This window comes from Grampus griseus, assembly GCF_964374135.1.
Source record: "Grampus griseus genome assembly, chromosome: 18".
NCBI classification, from domain to species: Eukaryota; Metazoa; Chordata; class Mammalia; order Artiodactyla; family Delphinidae; genus Grampus; species Grampus griseus.
Genome location: NC_139012.1, coordinates 1,051,026 through 1,070,926, shown reverse-complemented (window position 1 = coordinate 1,070,926; position 19,901 = coordinate 1,051,026). Strand labels below are relative to the sequence as shown.

The following is a 19,901-nucleotide window of genomic DNA, read 5'->3' as shown; positions in this document are numbered from 1 at the left end:
AGATCAGGCGAGCCAGGCCCAGGGACCAGGCTCTGCACATCACACTGACGACCCTGCGAAAGACCAGCCTGGCCTGGGCGCCCAGCAGGAGCGTTCTGGGACATCATCGATTCGTTCAGTCCACTGGTGTTTACTGACCACCTACTGTGTGCCAGACACGCCTCTCCGTGCTGGACAGAGCAGCGAACAAGCCAAGCGACCAGGGTGTCATATGTGGGAAGCATCAAGTGTGCTCGGCGCGTGGAACACAGCACAACCCCCTCATCTCCCAGCACAAGCACTCACCCCACCAGCAGTTCCCAGGCCTCTTCCTCCAGAGCCTGGACTCTGCTGCGGAGCCCCGGTCAGCTGAGAAGCTCGGGCCATGTCCCACACCTGCCACTCCAGGGAGGGGAGGTTCCTGGCTGGCAGATCGGCCCAGGGGCCCGTGTGGTACGCACACCCCCCACCCAGCGTGGGCAGAACGCCCCGGGTCCTAACCGCGCGTCCACCACACACGGCCACGGACTAACGCTCCACCTCTCTCTAAACCTGTCCTAGAGAAAAGATGGGCAAATGATAACTTGGCTTTTATCGTGGTTGTGAGAACAAAAACAGAGCTAACATAAACGTCTGAAACTATACAATGACGTTTTTTCTCTCTCAGAACAAAGAGCTCCTGTGCCCACAGCAGGCCCCCCGGACACGGTTCCTGACAAGGACCGTTGGGCCAGGACCTCCCCACGCTACACAGGCCAGGGGGACCATGCCCTCAGTGCGGTCGCCTGCCCCTACCCTCCCCCCGCCTCCCCTGCCACCGGGCAGGCCCAGGCTCCAATCAGGAGGCTGAGATAAACAGCAGGACACCCAGCCACCCTCCGGCCAGGGGGAGTGAACCTTGCTCCAGAGGCCTGTCACGGCGGGGACGAGCGCTGTCCTCGGCCGCACCATGGCGGGCGGGCTGTGCCTCTTCCTTCTCGGCGCCTCCCTGGCTGGCCTCCTGCTGCCGGGGGCAAGTGGTAAGTGCCCCTCACCCTGCAGACTGCAGGGGTGGCCCTGGGGAGGAAGAGGGTGAGGAGTCAGGGCGATGCCCCTGAACTTCCACAGTGTGGAGAGTGGGTGCCCATCCCCTGTGGGAGGCTGGCACGAGAGCCTGGCAGGGTAGTTCCAGCCAGGCGTATCTTAGGGCCAGGTGTGCCTCCCTGTGGGTGGAGAGTCAGACAGCAGACCACAGATCACAAAGACAGAAACATGGGCAGAGAAGGAGGGAGAGAGACAGAGACAGAGACGGAGGGAGATGGAGGGAGGGGGAGGGGGGCAGTGGCAGAGACAGAGAGAAGCCCCCTTCCTCTGCCAGAGCAAACTGCGAGCACAGAGGCTAGGGGGTCACAGGCAGAGAGGAGCTTCCATGGCACGGAAGAGGATGACAGCCAGTGCCACCACCCACAGGCTGGTTCCGCCAGGGGGCTCTAGGCTTTCTGGGACTCCAGACCTGTCCAAGAGAGGAAGCCAGAAAGGACAGAGCAGAGTGGAGGCAGCCCCGGGGGCCTGTCTGCATGTTTGCACTCTGGGTGACGTGGAAGTTCAGGGGCCCAGGCGCGTGGGAGGAGGAAAGGGTGAAAAGTGAGAAAGAGAAACAAACCAAACAGGAGGGGGGGGGGGACCAGGTAGGGGAAGGAGGGAGGGGAGGAATGGGTGTGTGGCTTGTATTTCAAAGCAAGCGGTCCCTGGAGGAGCAGATGTTTGGAGTAATGGAGGATGGGCCCACACAGAACAAACGTGGGCCTGGCCTTGCCAGGAAAACACAGGTGTCACTAAAAGAAATGGGGAATTTGGAAGGGAAGGTAATTTGAGGTAGGATCGAGTGCACACTCGGAGCTCTAGACACCCTTTAAAACAACCCTAAGAAGGAGGTATCTAGTTCCCACTTGCCAGTATTCAGCAGTAGGTGACCAAGATGCATTTGCCACTCAAGACAGTTCGATTCCGCAGCCCTGTTTTTTAGTTTCGGACATGGGGAGTCTGGAGCTCTGATGTGAGGGCAGACATCCATCGCTGTGAGAGAGCTGAAAACACAGAGCTCACGATGGAAGTTGGGACTAGAAATACCAACTTGGAGAGTCATCTTCCTTATGGTGAGACTCTCAATTCCCCAGCAGAAAAGAGGCAGAGAGCAGGGCAGAGCGCCAAGAAAAGGACCTGAGGGCCTCCCACAGCACAGTGAAAAGGGGAAGAGGAGTGGGTGAGACCGGGGAGACCCAGGCAGCTCGGAAGGGACTACTGAGGGGAGAGGGGAGAGATCCCTGATGGGGGAGATCTCTGAGCCAGCACACTTGAACTGGCAGGTCAATTTAGTGGGCTTTTTTTTTTAATGGAACAGGACAGAAGTAGAAAATTTTGTCACAAGTACTATTTTGTACAAAATAATAGTAAGCACTATTTCTTGAAACTTTTGTTTTACTCTTGTGTACGTGTGTCCTGGGACTTGAAACAAATCATACTTCTAATTGTAGATCGTGCAAAACCGTGTCACCTCCCCACCTAACGCAGAGCTGAGACCTTGAAGGGTGGGGAGGGGGCGCGGAGGGGAACAGCTGAGCCACAGAACGGAGTGGAGGGCCGGGGGAGGCAAGAGGGACCGAAGGGCGAGTTCCAGAAGGAGGGCTCGGGTCTCAGCGCGGGGCCGGGTGTGCGCGTGCAGGACAGGGCAGGTCAGTGGTGGGCGCGCAGGCCCAGGGCAGGCGTCTGACCCGTCACTCGCGGGGGCGGGGGTGGCCCGGGGACGGGACCGCATGTGGGCGAGCACGTGACAGCCGCGTTCCCCACCACAGTGTTCCTGCCCCGGGACCAGGCCCACAGCGTCCTGCAGAGAGTCCGCAGGGCCAACTCGTTTTGGGAGGAGGTGAAGAAGGGAAACCTGGAAAGGGAGTGCCTAGAGGAGGCCTGCTCGTATGAGGAGGCCCGCGAGGTCTTCGAAGACACGGAGAAGACGGTAAGGGGCGGCGCGGCCAGGACGCACTTACAGGGCTGTGGGGGCTTCTGAAGCGCTGTCAGGTCCACCTTAAAACTCAAAATGTTTATCTAAGAACGCGCTGTCGGCCTCGGCAGTGCACAAGGACCCCAGGCCCCGGCTTTTCGCCCAGACACTCAGCCGCCGCCATACTCCCCAACGGGTTCTGGTCCTGAGACCGCAGGGTGGGTCGGTGCGCAGGCGCAGGACGAACGCGGCGTCGAGGCCCCGTTCCGTGCCTGCGCGGCGGCGGCGGCGGCGGCGGCGGCGGCGGCGGCGGCGGCGGCGCGAAAGCACCCGCCCCTCCCCCGGAAGAGGTGGGGCCTCCGATGCTGCCCCGGAAGTCTCTGAGGTCCGTTAGCCACCTCGCGTCGTGCTGTCGTGTGGCGTTTTGCGTCAGGCCGTGGGGCGGCTTGGCTGCGGTGCAGGGCCGAGGTGGAGGTGGACGGCCGCGAGCCAAAACTGAGCAACCGAGAGCTGAAGACGCCTGAAGGCTGAGGAGAAAGTGGCGGAGAAGGAGGCCAAGCAGGAGCCCACGAGAGACAGCCTGGCCGCAGATGGCGGACCTGTCCACACCTCGGACAGCGGGCCCATCCACACCACAGGCCCGCAGTGGAGCGTCCAGCGGAGTCTGGGCCCTGGGGGACCCGTGCCACACAGGCTCGTGTAGACGCCCGCCTGCTCGCGGTAGCCTGGACGCCACCGGCCTGGCTCACCTTAAAGGTGGCAGAAGAGCTGTGCCCTTGGAGGACAGGTCCAGTTGCAAGTCATGGCTGAGTGGCGAAGTGTTAAGTCGGAAGAAGAATTTACTCAAGTCTATAGCAGACTGCCTTGTGGAGTCCAGAGAAGCCTGGGAAAACCGAGGAGCAGAGCCCAGGGTCCCTCAGCTCCACAGACTCGCATTACTGTCTTCTTGCTTCCATGGGCACCTCATCCCCCTTTGGCCGAAAGGTGAGGAAAGGCGGTATCATCGGAGATTCTGACTCCAGCCAGAGTGACTTTGTGAGGAAGAAGTGTATCCCACACGCCAAGATGATCACGTGTAGAATAAGTTTCTTGGAAGAGTCGGGGTTCCTAGATGAACTTCCCATGCTGAATGCCGCTTCACGGGGAGCTGTGACCAAGCTTTCCATCACCTAGCACGGCAACTTGGACATGAACCACGTGTAAGAACTGCTGCAGAACTCCAACTGTAAGATGCTGGTAGTTGGTGGCATTGACTGCATTTGTGATGTTGGATGCCAGTTCCAGACGGTTTGACTCGAACTCACCACTCGTGAGTTTTACCTGGCCGATTATGATCTCGTGAAATCATGGATATCATATCAGGGATGCTGAACATGTTATGGGCAGTTACAAGACCACCCACCATCCAGTCAGCCCAGCAGGCCAAACCCATGAGATGGACTCCACCCCACCCTTCTGGAGAATGAGCACAATAGAAGGGCTCAAGAAAAACCTGGGAGTGAAGCTGCCGGAAACTAACCTCTTCAGAACAGAAGAGACCGAAAAAATTATTGATCACATCTGTGTCGCAAAAACTGCTGAATGTCCTCCGCCTCAGACCACAGGCAGACTCCTTGCTGAGCTTGTCAGAGTCTCTGAAAGTGGCTTGCAGCAGCGACCCACTCATCGGTGATCGCCCACAGATAACGGCCAGACAGACTGCTCTGGGTCTCACTGAGCAGGTTGAGTTACTTGTCATGAGGAGGGAAGTGTGCAGTGCTTACACTGGGTTAAATAGTCCCATACAGCAGCCAGAGGCTTTTAAGCAACAGGCCAGAGCCACCAACGAGGATGATGTTCATAGATGAAAACTTCTGTACCGCCTGGAATCCAGGCTGCCCCCACCTGGCTGTGGCATGGACATTGGCTGCATCACCGTGTTTCTCACAGCCTACGGTAACATCAAGGAGGTACTTCTGTTTCCTGCCATGAAACCTGAAGGTAAGGAGAATGTGGCAACCACTGATACATTGAAAAGCACAATAGTTGGCACTTCTGTCTAGAAAATAATAATTGGTAAGTTGTATGACTCAGACATCTCTGCATTCCTGCAAAAGGTCAAGGTCTGCAAGGGAATTCTTGTGTTGCTATCCATTTGACTACCATGGTTCATTTCAACCACCAGAAGAGAGAAGAGGAATTAAGAATTCATTTTTACTCCTTGTTACCAAGTGAACGATTTCTCTTTTTTAAAAAGTTATTCATAATTTCAGGAACTGTTTTTATTTTTAGCTGTTCCTTTAATTCACATACACTTAACAGTTTTTTAGATTATAAAAATAATTGTAGTGCCAAGTTCATGTTCTGCCTTTTTCCTCAGCATCATTTCCCAAACACTCTGCCTTACTTCCTTAGAACTACCATACTTATAATTTTAAAGAGCTAAGTTGTTTGTTTGTTTTGGCCATGCTGCACAGCTTGTGGGATCTTAGTTCCCCAAACAGGGCTTGAACCCACGCACTCAGCAGTGAAAGTTCAGAGTCCTAACCACCAGACTGCCAGGGAATTCTCTAAATAATTCACGTGTCAAAGAAGAAGTCTCAAGGGAAGCTAGAAAATACTTTCAGGACTTCCCTGGTGGTGCAGTGGTAAAGAATCCACCTTCCAGTGCAGGGGACGTGGGTTCGATCCCTGGTTGGGGAACTAAGGTCCCCATGCTCTGGGCCAGCTAAGCCCATGCGCCTCAACTACTGAGCCCATGCGCCTCAACTAGAGAGCCCACGTGCTATAAACTACAGAGCCCACATGCTCTGGAGCCCGTGCGCCACAACTAGAGAGAGAAAACCCACATGACACAACTAGAGAGAAGCCCGTGCACCACAACAAAAGATCCCGCGTGCTGTGACAAGGATCCCGCACGCCGCAAGTAAGACCCGACACAGCCAAAAATAAAAATATATATAAATAAATTTTTTGAAAAAAGAAAAGAAAATACTCTCAGCTGAACAAAAATGAATACATAACATACAAAATCTGTGGGATGCAGCTAAACAGTGCTTATCGGGAAATTTATAGCATGAAATGTTTTTATAGGAAAAGAAGTTTTCAAATTGATAATCTAAGCTTCCACCTTAAGACACACACACACAAAAAGGCAAAATAAACCCAAAAGAGGAGAAATCAATAAAAGTGAAGAAATAATTTGAAATAATAGAGAAAATCAGTAAAACTGATAAGATTTAACAAGATTGACAAAAAAGAGCACATGAATTGTATCAGGAATGAAAGAAGAGATATTACTACAGACTCTGCATATGTTAAAAGGATAATAAGAGAATACTATGAACAACTCCATGCACAAATTTGGATGGAATTTTACAATTTGGATGAAATGGACCAATTCCTCAAAACCATGAACTATCAAAACACGTAGTACGACAGAGATATCTGCAAATTCAACTTCTTAGTTAAAAACCTTCTGTAAAGGAAATGTCCAGGTCCAGACTGTGTCACTGGTGAGGTTTATCAAACATTTATAGAAGAAATAACACCAATTCTGTGTAATCTCTTCTAGAAACGAAAAGGGAACACTTGTAAGTTTGTTTTCTATCGGCATTACCCTGATGCCAAAACCCACAAAAACAGAAGAAAGAGAAAAAGAGCAAAGGAGGGAGGGAGGAAGGTAGAAAGAAAGAAAGCTATATAACAACATTTCTCATGAACCTCTTATAAATATTCTCAACAAATTATTAGCAAATTGAATAAAGCAATATATGTTAAAAAAAAAAAAAAAAGAAGAATACACAGTGACCAAGTGGGTTTATCTGGGGTACACAAGGCTGGCTCAGTATTTGAAAATCAATAGTGTAATCCACCAGTTTAAAGAAGAAAAATCCACATAATCATATCAACTGATAGAGAAAAAGCACCTGAAAAGATTCAACATCCATTCATGATAAAAAAAACCTTTCAGTGATTTCCCTGGTGGTCCAGTGAGTAAGACTGTGCTCCCAATGCAGGGGGCAGGGGTTTGATCCCTGGTAGGGTTATGAGATCCTGCACGCATGCTGCAACTAAAAGCTCCCGCATGCCGCAACGAAGACCCAGAGCAGCCAAAAATAAATATTTTTAAATAAGTAAATAAAACAATTATTTAAAAAAAACCTTTCAGCAAACTACAATTTAAAGGGAACTTCTTCAACATGATAAAGATTATTAACAAGGAACCTACAGCTGATATCATGGTGAAAACTGAATGCTTGCCCTCTAATACTGGGAAAAAGGCAAGGATGTCCATTTCTAATACACCCAATTCAGCATTGTACTGGAAACCCTAGCCATGAGGAAGGTTTAACAATAAGCCAAGATAAAGAAATAAAACTCCCTATTTGCAAGTAACATGATTATCTACATAGAAAATCCCATGGAATCTGGAAAAAATACTCCTAAAATGTATGTGTCTAGCAAGGTCACAGAATACAAGGTCAGCACACAAATATTAATTGTATTTCTGTGTAGTAGTAATGTGCAGTTAGAAACAAACAAAAAAATTAATGCCACTTACTGTTGCTCCAAAGAAAAATATCTATGTGTAAATCTAATAGAACATGTGCACGACCTGTATGCTGAAATCTGCAAAATGCTAACGAAAGGAAGAGGACCTACATAAATAGACATAGAACGTTCATTGTTTGGAAGACTTAACATATTAAAATATTGACTCTTCCCTATTTGATATATAGATTTAATGCAGTGCCAAACTTCCATCAGATAAAGACAAGTTGATTCAATATTTGTAATATGGAAAAACAAAGGAATTAGAATAGCTAAAACAATTTTGAGAAAGAAGATAAAATTGGAGGAATCACACTGCCTGATTTAAAGACTTACTGTAAATCTACATTAATCACAGAGATAAGGGACTTGCTTGGTGGCGCAGTGGTTAAGAGTCCGCCTGCCAGTGCAGGGGACACAGGTTCAATCCCTGGTCCCAGATGATCCCACATGCCGTGGAGCAACTAAGCCCGTGCACCACAACTACTGAGCCCAAGTGCTGCAACTAGCCTGCGTGCCTAGAGTCCATGCTCCGCAACAAGAGAAGCCACTGCAGTGAGAAGCCCATGCACCTCAACGAAGAGTAGCCCCTGCTCGCCACAACTAGAGAAAGCCCACGCACAGCAATGAAGACCCAACGCAGCCATAAATAAATAAATAAATAAAATCGTAGCGATACTGATGTGTGCTGTTGGTAAAGGGAGAAACACATAGATCAAAAGAACAGAATAGAAAGTCCATAAATAGACCCATGCAAATATGGCCAGTTGATTTTTTTTAAATATTTATTTATTTAGGCTGTGCCGGGTCTTATTGCAGCACGCGGGATCTTCATTGCCACATGCGGGATCTTTAGTTGCGGTATGCATGCGGGATCTTTAGTTGTGGCATGCATGCGGGATGTAGTTCCCCTACCAGGGATCAAACCTGAGCCCCCTGCATTGGGAGCACAGAGTCTTACCCACTGGACCACTGGGGAAGTCCTTGGCCAATTGATTTTGACAAAGGTGCATAAGCATTTCAATAGAAAAAGAATTCTCTTTTTCAATAAATGGTATTGGAATAATTCTACATCTATATGCAGAAAAAGGTCAGCTTTGACCTAAACTTCACAACTATACAAATATCTCAAAATGGACCATATAGCTCTAAAGATAAAACAGGAAACTTTTAGGAGAAAATTTTCATGACACAAAGTTAAGTTAGGCAAAAATTCTTAGACATGACACCAAAAGCATAATCCATAAAAAGTATATAGATAAATTAGACTTATTCTAAATTTAAAACTTTTGCTCTGTGAAAAACATTAAGAGAATGAAAATACAAGCTATTGACTCAGAAAATATTTGCAAATCACATATCTGCCAAAAGTTTTGTGGTCAGAATATAAAGAACTCTCACAAGTCAACAGAAGAAAATAAACAACCCAATTAAATACAGTGAGCAAAAGATTTGAACAGACACTTCACCAAAGAGGATACATGAATGGCAAATAAGCATGCGAGAAGATATTCAACATTATTAGCCATTACAGAAATGCAGATTAAAACCACGATGAGGGACTTCCCTGGTGGTCCAGTGGTTAAGACTCCATGCTTCCACTGCAGGGGGCATGAGTTCGATCCCTGGCCAGGGAACTGAGGTCCCACGTGCAGCAAGGTGCGCCCCCCCCCCCAAAAAAGAACAAAACAAAACACAATGAGATGCCACTACACACCTAGAATAAAAACCAAGTGCTGGTGAAGATGTGGAGCGACCACAGCTCATACACTGCTGTGGGCACGCAAAACGGTACAGCCAGTCTGAAAACCAGTTTGACAGTTTCTTATAAAGTTACCATGTGACTCAGCAATCCCATTCTTGGGTATTTACTGTAGAGAATTGAAGACTTTTTCAACAAAACCTGTACATAAATGTTTATAGCAACTCTATTCATAATTGCCGAAAACTAGAAATAGTACAGATGTCCTTTGTTGGGTGAATGGATAAACAGCGTGGTACGCCACACAGTGGAACACTGCTCATCAGTAAAAGAGCACAAACATCGACATGCACAGTAACTCGAATGAATTTCAGTTTCAGAGGCACTATGCTGAGTGAAGGAAGCTAGTTTCACAAGGTTATATCACGTATGAGTCCATTTACAGGACATTCTCAAGAAGTCATGACTGTAGTGATGCAGAGCAGACTCGTGCTGGGCATTCGGAGCGGGGGTGGCCAGTGGCTGGCAAGGTTGGGGGAGATGGAGCTGTTCTGCGTCTCGGTTGTGGCGGTGATTATACAAATCTATACATGTGTTGGCTTTTATAGAATTGTACACCAAAAAAAGTTTTACTGTGCGATAAATTTTTAAATAAAAAATTTAAAAGTGTAGTCATTTCTTAGGCCTTCTGTAACAAAGCACCCCAAATTGGGTGTCTTAAAACAACAGAAATTTACTCTCTCACAGTTCTGGAGACCACAAGTCGAAACCAAAGTGTCACCAGGCTTGGTTCCTTCTGGAAGGTCTGAGGGAGGATCTGTTCCATCCTCTCGCCCAGCTTCTGGGGGCGACCAGCAGCCCTTGCTGTTCCTTGGCCGGTAGATACATCACTCCACTCTCTGCCTGCACCTTCACACAGCCTTCTCTCTGTGTGGCCTGTGTGATATTTTATGTCTCTTATAAGGACACTCTCATTGATTGGGGGTCCACTCTAATCCAGTACGAGCTGTTCTCGATCCATAACTTAATTACATCTGCAAAGACCCTCTTTCCATTAAGGTCAGATTCTGAGGTTGCACCTAAGTTGGGGCCGGGGAGTAGGGGAGACACTAATTAACCTACTATAGATAGAAAAAAATTGTTTTAAGACTACGAACATTTCTTTTCAGTGTTACATAGGCTCTTGATGCCCTATTTTAAGCTAATTACCAATTATCTTTTTTTTCAAGTATCATAATGATTATTCTCCAAGCATCTGATCGTGTTTTGAATCTTGACCCAGGTATCTTAATGTAAAACCACTTATTGATTGGCTTGGGGGTAGCAAATAGAGCAAACCATTTTTGGTACAATCCGTTTCTTGGTAATTAATTTGAAAATAAATTTTCAGTATTTAACAAAGTTGTGCAATTAAGATGATCGAGCATGGCATCTGGGAAACATTTTGTAATATTAAATGATTCATGTTAATCTTAAATTGATATACATGTAGGTCTAGATGTAACATGTGTGAAGTATAACACTGATTCTTCATATAAAAGCTTGGATATAGGTATTGATTTAAGAGATAGTAAAAAATTATATGATAATGTTGTATATGATGAAATTTAAACATTCTGTCTTAGAATTACAAGTATTTGTCATTATGAATTTGTTACAGTGTTTGCATGTGATGCATAAAGGGTACAGTTTGCTTCTGAATCTAAGCAATCACTTTAGAGATTTTACTTCAGTTGCTGTTGTCTCAGCACAGTTTCTCCAAACTGAGATTAGTGAAAAACAAACAAATAAAACCTATATAGAAACTTCTGTGGTTCAAGAAAAGTACCAATTTCGAATTACTTAACAGTTGAAGCAAATAATGTGAAAATCTTGATTGTGATCATATCGTTAGTGATTTTGCTAGGATGAAAGTTAGAAAAGTACATTTAATATTACAAAATGTTTCCCAGATGCCATGTTCAACTGTGTTGGCAGGCAAGAAAATGGACGCTAGGCCGTATTGCGGTATGATCATTTATTACACAAACATGTATTGTATTAAAAAAAAAGATGAATGAAGCCACAGCTTTACAAATGCAGGGGATCTGAAAACATTTCCCCTTCAGGTTGAATAGTTCTAGGGCATTTTGTTCCAGAAAATGACCTCTGTCTGGGAAATAGCCTATTCGCTTGAGTTACTAGATTGTCGCTGTTATTGGTGTAAAATGTCTCTTTTCCATAATGCATTTAAAATTTTTTTTCCCTTTTAGAATGAATTCTGGAATATATACAAAGGTGAGATGTTTTCTGTTTCAGTCTTGAGTGAGAGGGGTTCATCAGGGTATTTAAATCGGGAGAGATTGTATTCAAACTTTGAAGATTTTCCTGAATTTCCTTTCTGCTCCTGTTTAAGTTTTACTTATCTAAGACTTTTCCCCTCTGAGTGTTTCCATAATAGTGATCGTAAAATAGTTTTTTATAGTAGCTTTATACTAATTCTAGTTTTGTTACTTATATACATTTAAATCGGTTCATTCCCATTTGAGGATACCAAATTCCATGATAATTTTTTTAAACCCAAGTATACTAGGTAGAAACAGAACGTAAGAGTCTGAAACACTGGGTCCTCTCATAAGGTAACCACGTTGATTTAATGCTTATAGCGTCTAAAATGGTATTTATCATAACTAATGTTTTCATTCTGGTAATAGTATTCAGGTTTCTCAAAGTGACAACTGGACCTGTCTCTAAATCGTATTGTACAAATGCCCAAGCAATGTGGAGCCCCGTGCTGCACAGGAACTTTTCCTTCTCCTTTCACACCCAGACCATTGGAAATAGGAGCCGCCTTGTCGATGCCCAGCCCAGAAACAAGTGTCCAGCAATCACTTATCCTCCCTCCTTCCAGCTGACCCCATGTGGTCACCAGCACAGGGCTCCGCTCCGTGATGGAAAAAAGTTGTCAGTGATTGTAAAAACACGGTCAGAGGTCTCAGCAAAAATTGGAAAACTCAGTCAGCAATCCAGCTAGATAGAGGCATCACGTGCACGTAGCCACAAAGCTGGGGCGGGGGGTGGCGGGGGGGGGGCAGTGGTAACGAAGTCCAGACAGGACAGCTTGTTTACAGGAAAACAGGAAGAATCCCAGGTTCATTCAAGTTAGCTGAGAACTGGGCGCCAGAATCAACCAGCAAAATCGTTTCCACGATGAGGGGAATTGCCTGCAAGCTGTGGTTTCCAAACGTTCTCTGCGCAGATGGTGACCAGTGTGAAAGCCGTCCTTGCCTGAATCAGGGCATATGTAAAGATGGCCTCGGGGAATACACGTGCACCTGTTTGGAAGGATTTGAAGGCCAAAACTGTGAATTACGTGAGTTCCTCTTCTTGGTGGACCTTCAGGTCAGAGCCCCCTGCCGAGGCCAGGTGGGAATGCGGGAAGAAGCTAGAGGCCCAGGGAAACCGTCTCCGGTCACGTGGGCTTCAGCCTGTGCTCCGTGAGGCTGTGCCGCTGCAGGCAGTGGAACACGAGTCAGAGTCCCCAGTGTGGAGGACGGGATACTGGGCACTCCTCTGCCCCTCTGAGGAGCGGCTGTGGAACGAACGTTCCCGAAGGGTGGGGCCCCTTCACCTGGAAACGAGAACCGACGTTTCTTTCCTCGGAGGAGGATGTTTCTCCTGCTTGTCAGGATCCTGGAAATTCGTGCAAATGTCAGTGCTGAATGATCGGGATTGTCCAAATATAAAACATTATTATATAAACATTTGGTACAATTAATTCTGCATGGAAAAATCACTGAGTTTTCCTAATACAGTGATTAACTTTTAATAAAAATTAGGTTAGAATTAGGCCAGTTTCTCCCTGAGGAGAAAAATTCAAGCTTTTTAAATTTCTTAATCTTTAATCTTCAGAGCATGCTTTTCGATTGGATACTTCTGAGTTTTCCCCAGTGGGAGTATCAGTCGTGCACCCTTCCATCCACCGTCCAGAGCAGCTTCCCCAAATACCGTTCTGCTGACGCTGGGGCTGTCAGGAATGTTTTCTAAAATTTCTTCAATGTTTGCCCCGTAACTAGTCTTTCATCAAAACCCAGTGGCGAAATGTAGAGTCAGCTGCCAGGCGGCATGACTGATGAGTCTGGGGTCTGATGTCCGGTGCACGTTGGCACGGTCCGGCGGTGAGGGCCCCTGTGCCCGGCGCCTCGCGGGACCTGGACAGCTCTCCTGGGGGCTGGGTGGTCTCCACCCCTTTACAAGGGACGCGACAGGCCGTGGGGTTTAAATAACGTGCCCAAATCACACAGCTGGAGACCGACGGCCAACTGGGAGCCGGCCTGTGTCCGGGACGTGGCTACCACCCCTCCTTCCCGCCGCACGGGAGCCAGACCCCCGTCTGGGGATGGACCCCAGGTGCTTTATGCCACGGGGGACTGAGGCCTCAGAGTGGACGCCGTGGTCTACTCTCGGCTCGGCCTGAGCTCCCACCTCGCTGGCCAGCGCCGCCACGCCCTTCTTAGGGCTGAACTTGAGACCCTCCAGCCTCCAGGCCTTCCCTGGGCTTGTGTGGGCTCCCTGGCCCCCGGGGCCCCACGTGGGCGGGGGAGGGGCCTGCCCGGGGCGCCGGCTGGTGGGCACCGTGGCACCGGCGAGTGACGGCACGTCCCTGGCGGGCCGCACCCTCAGCTTCCCGGCTCTTCCGCAGCCACGCGTGAGCTCTGCAGCCTGGACAACGGGGGCTGCGACCAGTTCTGCAGGGAGGAGCGGAGCGCGGTGCTGTGCTCGTGCGCCAGCGGGTACGACCTGGGCGACGACGGCAAGTCCTGCGTCTCCACAGGTAGGAGGGGCGCAGGCTGGGCTCCCGGTGGGGCTCGTGGTTTGGAGACAGACCCACTGTTTCTGTGAACCGCCTGAGAAACGGGCCAGTGCTGTCAGCTCTCTTGGGGGCACGTGGAGCGTGAGGGTAACGCGTGGAGGTCTCTTTGCCCAGTGCCCGGCTTGCAGCGAATCCCAAGTGGCCACTTTGCAGCTGCCACGATGGCGTCCCCGTCCCTCTCGGAAGGGCGGGGGCTTGGGAGGCTGGAGTTTCAAGGGCCGGAGCCGTGGGCCGGCCGAGGAGCCGGGGAGGGGGGGCAGGGGCCAGAAGGGGAACCCAGGGCCCTCCAGCACCGTTTTGGGTTGTGTGGGTCCCGATGTTAACAGAAGATTTTTTCCGTGATAAAAGCCAGATGCCATGCATCTGGCCCAGCAGCTCACGGAGGGCTGAGTGAGGGCCTGGGTTCTGGGGGTCCTGGTGGTGGGAGAGGCCCCGTCTCACACCCCATGGGGAGTCCTGCCTGACCGGGACTCCTCTGCTGTGGGGCGGGGGCCGGCCGTGCCCCTCTCAACTCAGGCTCCTTCTTGGGGTGACCCCAGCTCCTCCTCCAGCAGGCCCCAGCTGGCCCGCAGCCTTGGCATTACCTGGGGTGGTGAGGAATGCAGAGTCCCGGGCCCACTGTAGAGGTGGGCATATTCCAGGGCAGTGGCAATTGTGTAAAATTAAATCTCTCAACAGGTAGAGGACAGTGAGATTTACATTTCTATTGGTAATGAGTTTTTTTTTTTTTTTTTTTTTGCGGTACGCGGGCCTCTCACTGCTGTGGCCTCTCCCGTTGCGGAGCACAGGCTCCGGACGCGCAGGCTCAGCGGCCATGGCTCACGGGCCCAGCTGCTCCGTGGCATGTGGGATCTTCCCGGACCGGGGTACAAACCCGTGTCCCCTGCATTGGCAGGCGGACTCTCAACCACTGTGCCACCAGGGAAGCCCCCCCAAAAATATTTTAATTGAAGTTGTTGCTTGTCATGCTTGCAAAATTTTTTTAATTCCAGGAATAATTACAGATCAATTTAAAATAAAGTTTGATGTTTGAAAATAAAATCAGGTAAACTACTTCCTGGTGCAGAAAGTTCTGTTCTAAGTCATGGACGAGCTGATGCAGAACTTCAAGGGGGCAGTGATCACAAATGTTAAGGCAGAGGCGGCTGGCGTGGGAAGAGCTCTCCTCCGCGAGCGAGCGAGCACACTCCCAGTGCACCCGCGGGCCCTGCGGGGCAAGTTCCACCAGGAACACACACGGCGGACGGCCTCAGATGTGCGGGCCCCAGCTCCCCTGCCTCTGTTCTGCTTCGCCCCCGCTCTGCCTCGGTTGCCTAGTTGGTAAGGATACGAAAGGGCGCTTTTCGGTCTTTCCTGGCCCCTCCCTTGCTTGGCGCTTGTAAGGGTCGCTGTCATCCTTCAGCTGTCCCTGACAAAGCTCCGCCTGCCACTCGTCCTGCCCAGAACACTTCTTTCTCTTCAGCGTTTCATTAGGAAATGTTTCCAACACACAGCGGGGCTAAGAGAACTTTGGGGCTTGAGCGCCCCAGCCCCCCGTCTGCCATCCTGGTCTCCATGTACCAGTCGTGTCCCCCGCAGCCCCACGGTCCTCCGTCCAGCCACAGCCACCCGACTTCCACAGGCGTCCCAGTAGACACAGAGCCCCTTACACGCGTCTGCACGCTGGCCGGCCAGAGGTCAGGGCTCCCACCCGCAGCCCAGCCCTAGCAGGACACAGGGCGCCCCACTCCCCCAGGGCCTGCTTCTCGGGCTCCTCCTCGGAGTGGCCTGCGTGGGCCCTGCAGGGAGGCCTCCGCGAGGCTGAGGCCCGACTGCTCTTCTTCCAGAGCCCTTCCCCTGCGGGAAGCTCACCCCGGGACGCGGCAGGCGGTCGGCCACCCACGGCAGCGGGGAGGCCCCCGAAGCAGGCGTGCCGGAGCAGTACGACCGCGGAGACCTGGGCCCCACCGAGAGCTCCCTCCACCTGCTGGGCCTCAACGGGACAGAGCCCAGCCCCAAGGAGGACGAGAGCCACCTGGTCCGGATAGTGGGCGGGAGGGACTGCGAAGACGGGGAGTGCCCCTGGCAGGTAACCGCGCGCAGCTCAGCGGCCGGTGAGCTGGGTGGGGGCTGCCCCGCCGGGCGCCCGGCCCACGCGGGCCCGCAGCAGACTTGAGTGGGCGGCGGCGGAAGGAGCCGAGGTCGAAGAGGCCGGGCCTCTGCCCTCTCTGCCCGGCCCCCCCCTCCCGCCCAGGCAGAGAAGGGGCTCCAGCTCGGGCGGCAGCGGGGGGGTGGGGGGCACAGGCGGAGGACGGCTCCCCTGAGGCCTCTGCTTGCTCTTTGGTTCGACGGGAGGCGGAAAGAGTTGCTCTCCCTGTTTCATTTCTAATTTGGTAGATTTTTTTTACCCAAACACCCAAGTCCTAATGAGGCAGACGGTACCTTAGCAAAAAGTATATCCATCTGTTTTCAAAGGTAAAAACTCACTGTTTGGTTGTTGATTTGGACTAAAGTTGCCAGACTTAGCAAATAAAAACACAGGTTTCCACTTAAATTTGAATTTCAGATAAACAATAAATAAGTTTTAATGTGAGCATGTCCCAAATATCACACGGGACACACACTGAAAACTATTTGCTATTTACTTGAGTCAGATTTAACTGGGGGCCTACCCAGAACCCTCACTTGGCCTTTAAGCGTCCAAAGCCAAAATGCCTTCTCCTGCAAGTAATATTCCCAGAGCTGCCGACAACCCTTAGGAATGACGTCAGCTGGCCCCCACCGGCTACAAGGCAGGTGTGCGTTTATCTGAATTATCACGAGCCTGAGCAAGGACACGCCAAAACCTAGTCACCATCCACGGAGAGTGTGTCGCGGGTCAGGGCTGCCTGGGTGTTGTGCGTGTGGGTCTGAAAGCGCCAGGGCCTCTTCTCTCACGTGTGGCATCACGACCTAGGAAGGGAGGTGAGCCCCTCCCAAATCCCCACAATTCCAGTTGCTGCGTGAGAGGGCCAGGAACGTGGTACCCGTGGAGCGTGTGAACTCCCACTGGGAAAGGAGGGCGGCTCCCCACAGGGCGGGGGCGGACACGGGGCTCTGAGAGGGGCTCGCACGGGGCTCTCCGGGGAGCGGACAGGAAGAGCCTCACGGGAGGGTCCCCAGACTTGGCCAGTTGCCTCATGTCCGTCTCCAGGAAGGACGGTCAGTGTCCCAAGTCTTAGGAAGACTGATCCTCCTCACTTGTCCCACAAGTGGGGTTATGAGTTGATAGATTATGCAAAAACAAAAACAAAACATCACGACTTCATGCCAGCCATGAACGTCCTCCAAAGTTCTTTTAGAACTTGACATTGTTGAGAGTTTCATTAACCTGCCCCCTCTCAACCCATGGCTGTTGCTTAGCGAGTCCCCAGAGAAGGGAAAGCAGAAAACGCTCTCTCGGCATCTGCCGGCCCAGCCCTTTGGGGAGAAGGAAAATAGGGGAAGGGTCTGTGCTCTCACTCGCCCAGTCAGCACCCCATCCCGGTGGAGTGTTCCCCGCCCCATGTCCTGTCAGGAGCAGCCATGTGGATCCCAGGAACCGGCCTTGAATGGTAGCACCCGCAGCCGCGGGAGGGGGTCCGGACGGTGGAAGCGTCCCCAGGCCCAGCGTAGCAAGTGTCTCGTCCAGAGCCTGGTGTCTGCCTGGTCTGGGGCCTAATTCACACCAGAGACAACAGACAGCAGTTCTTCTGCACATAGAGCTGCTGAGGGGCCTTCCGGAGCCGGGAAATACAGACGGGTAGGGGCTGGATCTGGGTGGGGAGAAGCCCCTCAGCCGTAGCGCTGGGCCCTCGGCAGGGCCGTGGGGTCCACGGTGGGCCCGCTCCAAGAACGGGCGGCGCTGGGCAGCACGGCCCCTGGGGGTGGGCGTGGGGCTGCGCTGGCCTGGTCCTCGTTCCAGCTCGAAGACCCCACGAGTCCTCCCGGGGGGCAGGCCCACTGTGGTGGGGAGTTGGGGAGGAGGCTTGGGCTAACGGTCTCAAAGTCAGGCTCCACCTGGCACCTCTGGCCCTCCCGTCGCAGGCTCTGCTCGTCAATGAGGAGAACGAGGGCTTCTGCGGGGGCACCATCCTGAGCGAGTTCTGCGTCCTCACCGCGGCCCACTGTCTTCTGCAGGCCAAGCGGTTCACAGTGAGGGTAGGTGAGTGCCGCTCACACCGTGCGGGGCCCCCGGGTTTCAGAGGCACTAGGACTGACAGGCTGGCCGGAAAAGCTAGTTCAAATACTGAGGTCCTGAGGGGGAGAGGGAGGCCGGGGGACGAGGGGCGCCCCTGCCCCCTGCACACAGGGTCCGCCGTGCCCTCTCCTCTGGGAAGTCCCCCAGAGCCCCCAGCCGTCTGAGCAGCCGCCACCACTGCCCCACATTTGCATCTGGGGGACTATTTCCTAACGTCCCCCTTCTCACCACACCCTAGAGCTGCTCCACGACAGTCCAGGGCGAGCCACGTGCCCGAGCCACGGCTGTAATGTCTAGCTTCCTAGTTACCTTATGTCGTCTAGTTTTAAAGTCCACAGGTGATACTCATTTCGGTAACACCCCCTCATTACCCAGTATAGCCAAAGTAGTGTCAGTTTGACCTGTAATTGGCTTGTAAAGTCCTCTTGAGGTATTTTGAGTTAGTTTTTCATTCTGAGATTTGGCACTCATGGCACATGTGGGTTCTGCTCAGTGCCCACTTGGCCCCGTGGCTGGGGTCAGGTCCAGCAGGCCGGACCCGGTGCCCAGCCCCACCCGCGGGCAGACCAGGGGAGGGTGGCCGCTGCCCCCAGTGGGGAAGCCGTAGGCTATCACACTGGCCTCGCTCTAGTCGCCTGTATTTCACATTTCCTAGTGACCACGTGCCAATCTCTAAGCAGAAAAAAAGCGGGACTGCTTTAAAGCGTCAGTGACGTGCAGGGCCTGGCGGCCCCCAGCTGACGGCCACGTCCCCGTCCGCAGGCGACCGGGACACGGAGAAGGAGGAGGGCAACGAGATGGCACACGAGGTGGAGGTGACCGTGAAGCACAGCCGGTTCGTCAAGGAGACTTACGACTTCGACATCGCGGTGCTGCGGCTCAAGACGCCCATCAAGTTCCGCAAGAACGTGGCGCCCGCCTGCCTGCCGGAGAAGGACTGGGCCGAGGCCACGCTGCTGACCCAGAAGACGGGCGTCGTCAGCGGCTTCGGGCGCACGCACGAGCGGGGCCGCCTGTCGTCCACGCTCAAGATGCTGGAGGTGCCCTACGTGGACAGGACCACCTGCAAGCTGTCCAGCAGCTTCACCATCACCTCCAACATGTTCTGCGCCGGCTACGATGCGCAGCCCGAGGACGCCTGCCAGGGCGACAGCGGCGGCCCCCACGTCACCCGCTTCAGGGACACCTACTTCATCACTGGCATCGTCAGCTGGGGCGAAGGGTGCGCGCGGAAGGGGAAGTACGGCGTCTACACCAAGGTCACCAACTTCCTCAAGTGGATTGACAAGTCCATGAAAGCCGGGCTGGGGACAGGGGACAGGGGGGAGCCGCGCCCCCAGTGAAGCCCCCCACTGCTCCTCGCAGCCCCTGCCTCTCCCTCCTCTCAGCACCGGGGCTCTGAGCCGGCCTCCCTCCCTGCCGTGATTAGAGCTGGGTTGATTCCTTATCCTGCTTCTGTTTTTGCTCCACCGAAGTGGGAAATGAAGGTCCATTTGGAACCTGGGACCCTGCCTTCCCGTCACCAGCTGGGAGGTTTCAGGATTCGGGAAGTGCTACCCACATAGGATGGGCCAGGGCTCCCAGACCAAGTCTTAAAACTGAGGGGCCTTTTCTGTTCACAGCGCGTTTCTCTGTCCTGGAGGCCGCCAGCTGCCCCCCT

General features: G+C 51.9%; 1 protein-coding gene across 1 annotated transcript; it reads left to right on the top strand.

The window, feature by feature from the left end:
* The first annotated feature begins 828 nt into the window (after positions 1-828).
* On the top strand, positions 829-19,761 carry F10 (coagulation factor X). The gene is made up of 8 exons (XM_082675462.1): positions 829-998; positions 2,811-2,971; positions 11,444-11,468; positions 12,430-12,543; positions 13,873-14,004; positions 15,870-16,111; positions 18,088-18,205; positions 19,004-19,761. Exons 1-8 carry the CDS (start codon positions 929-931, stop codon positions 19,582-19,584), a joined length of 1,443 nt encoding a protein of 480 aa, XP_082531588.1. The 5' UTR covers positions 829-928; the 3' UTR covers positions 19,585-19,761.
* The last annotated feature ends 140 nt before the right edge of the window (positions 19,762-19,901 follow it).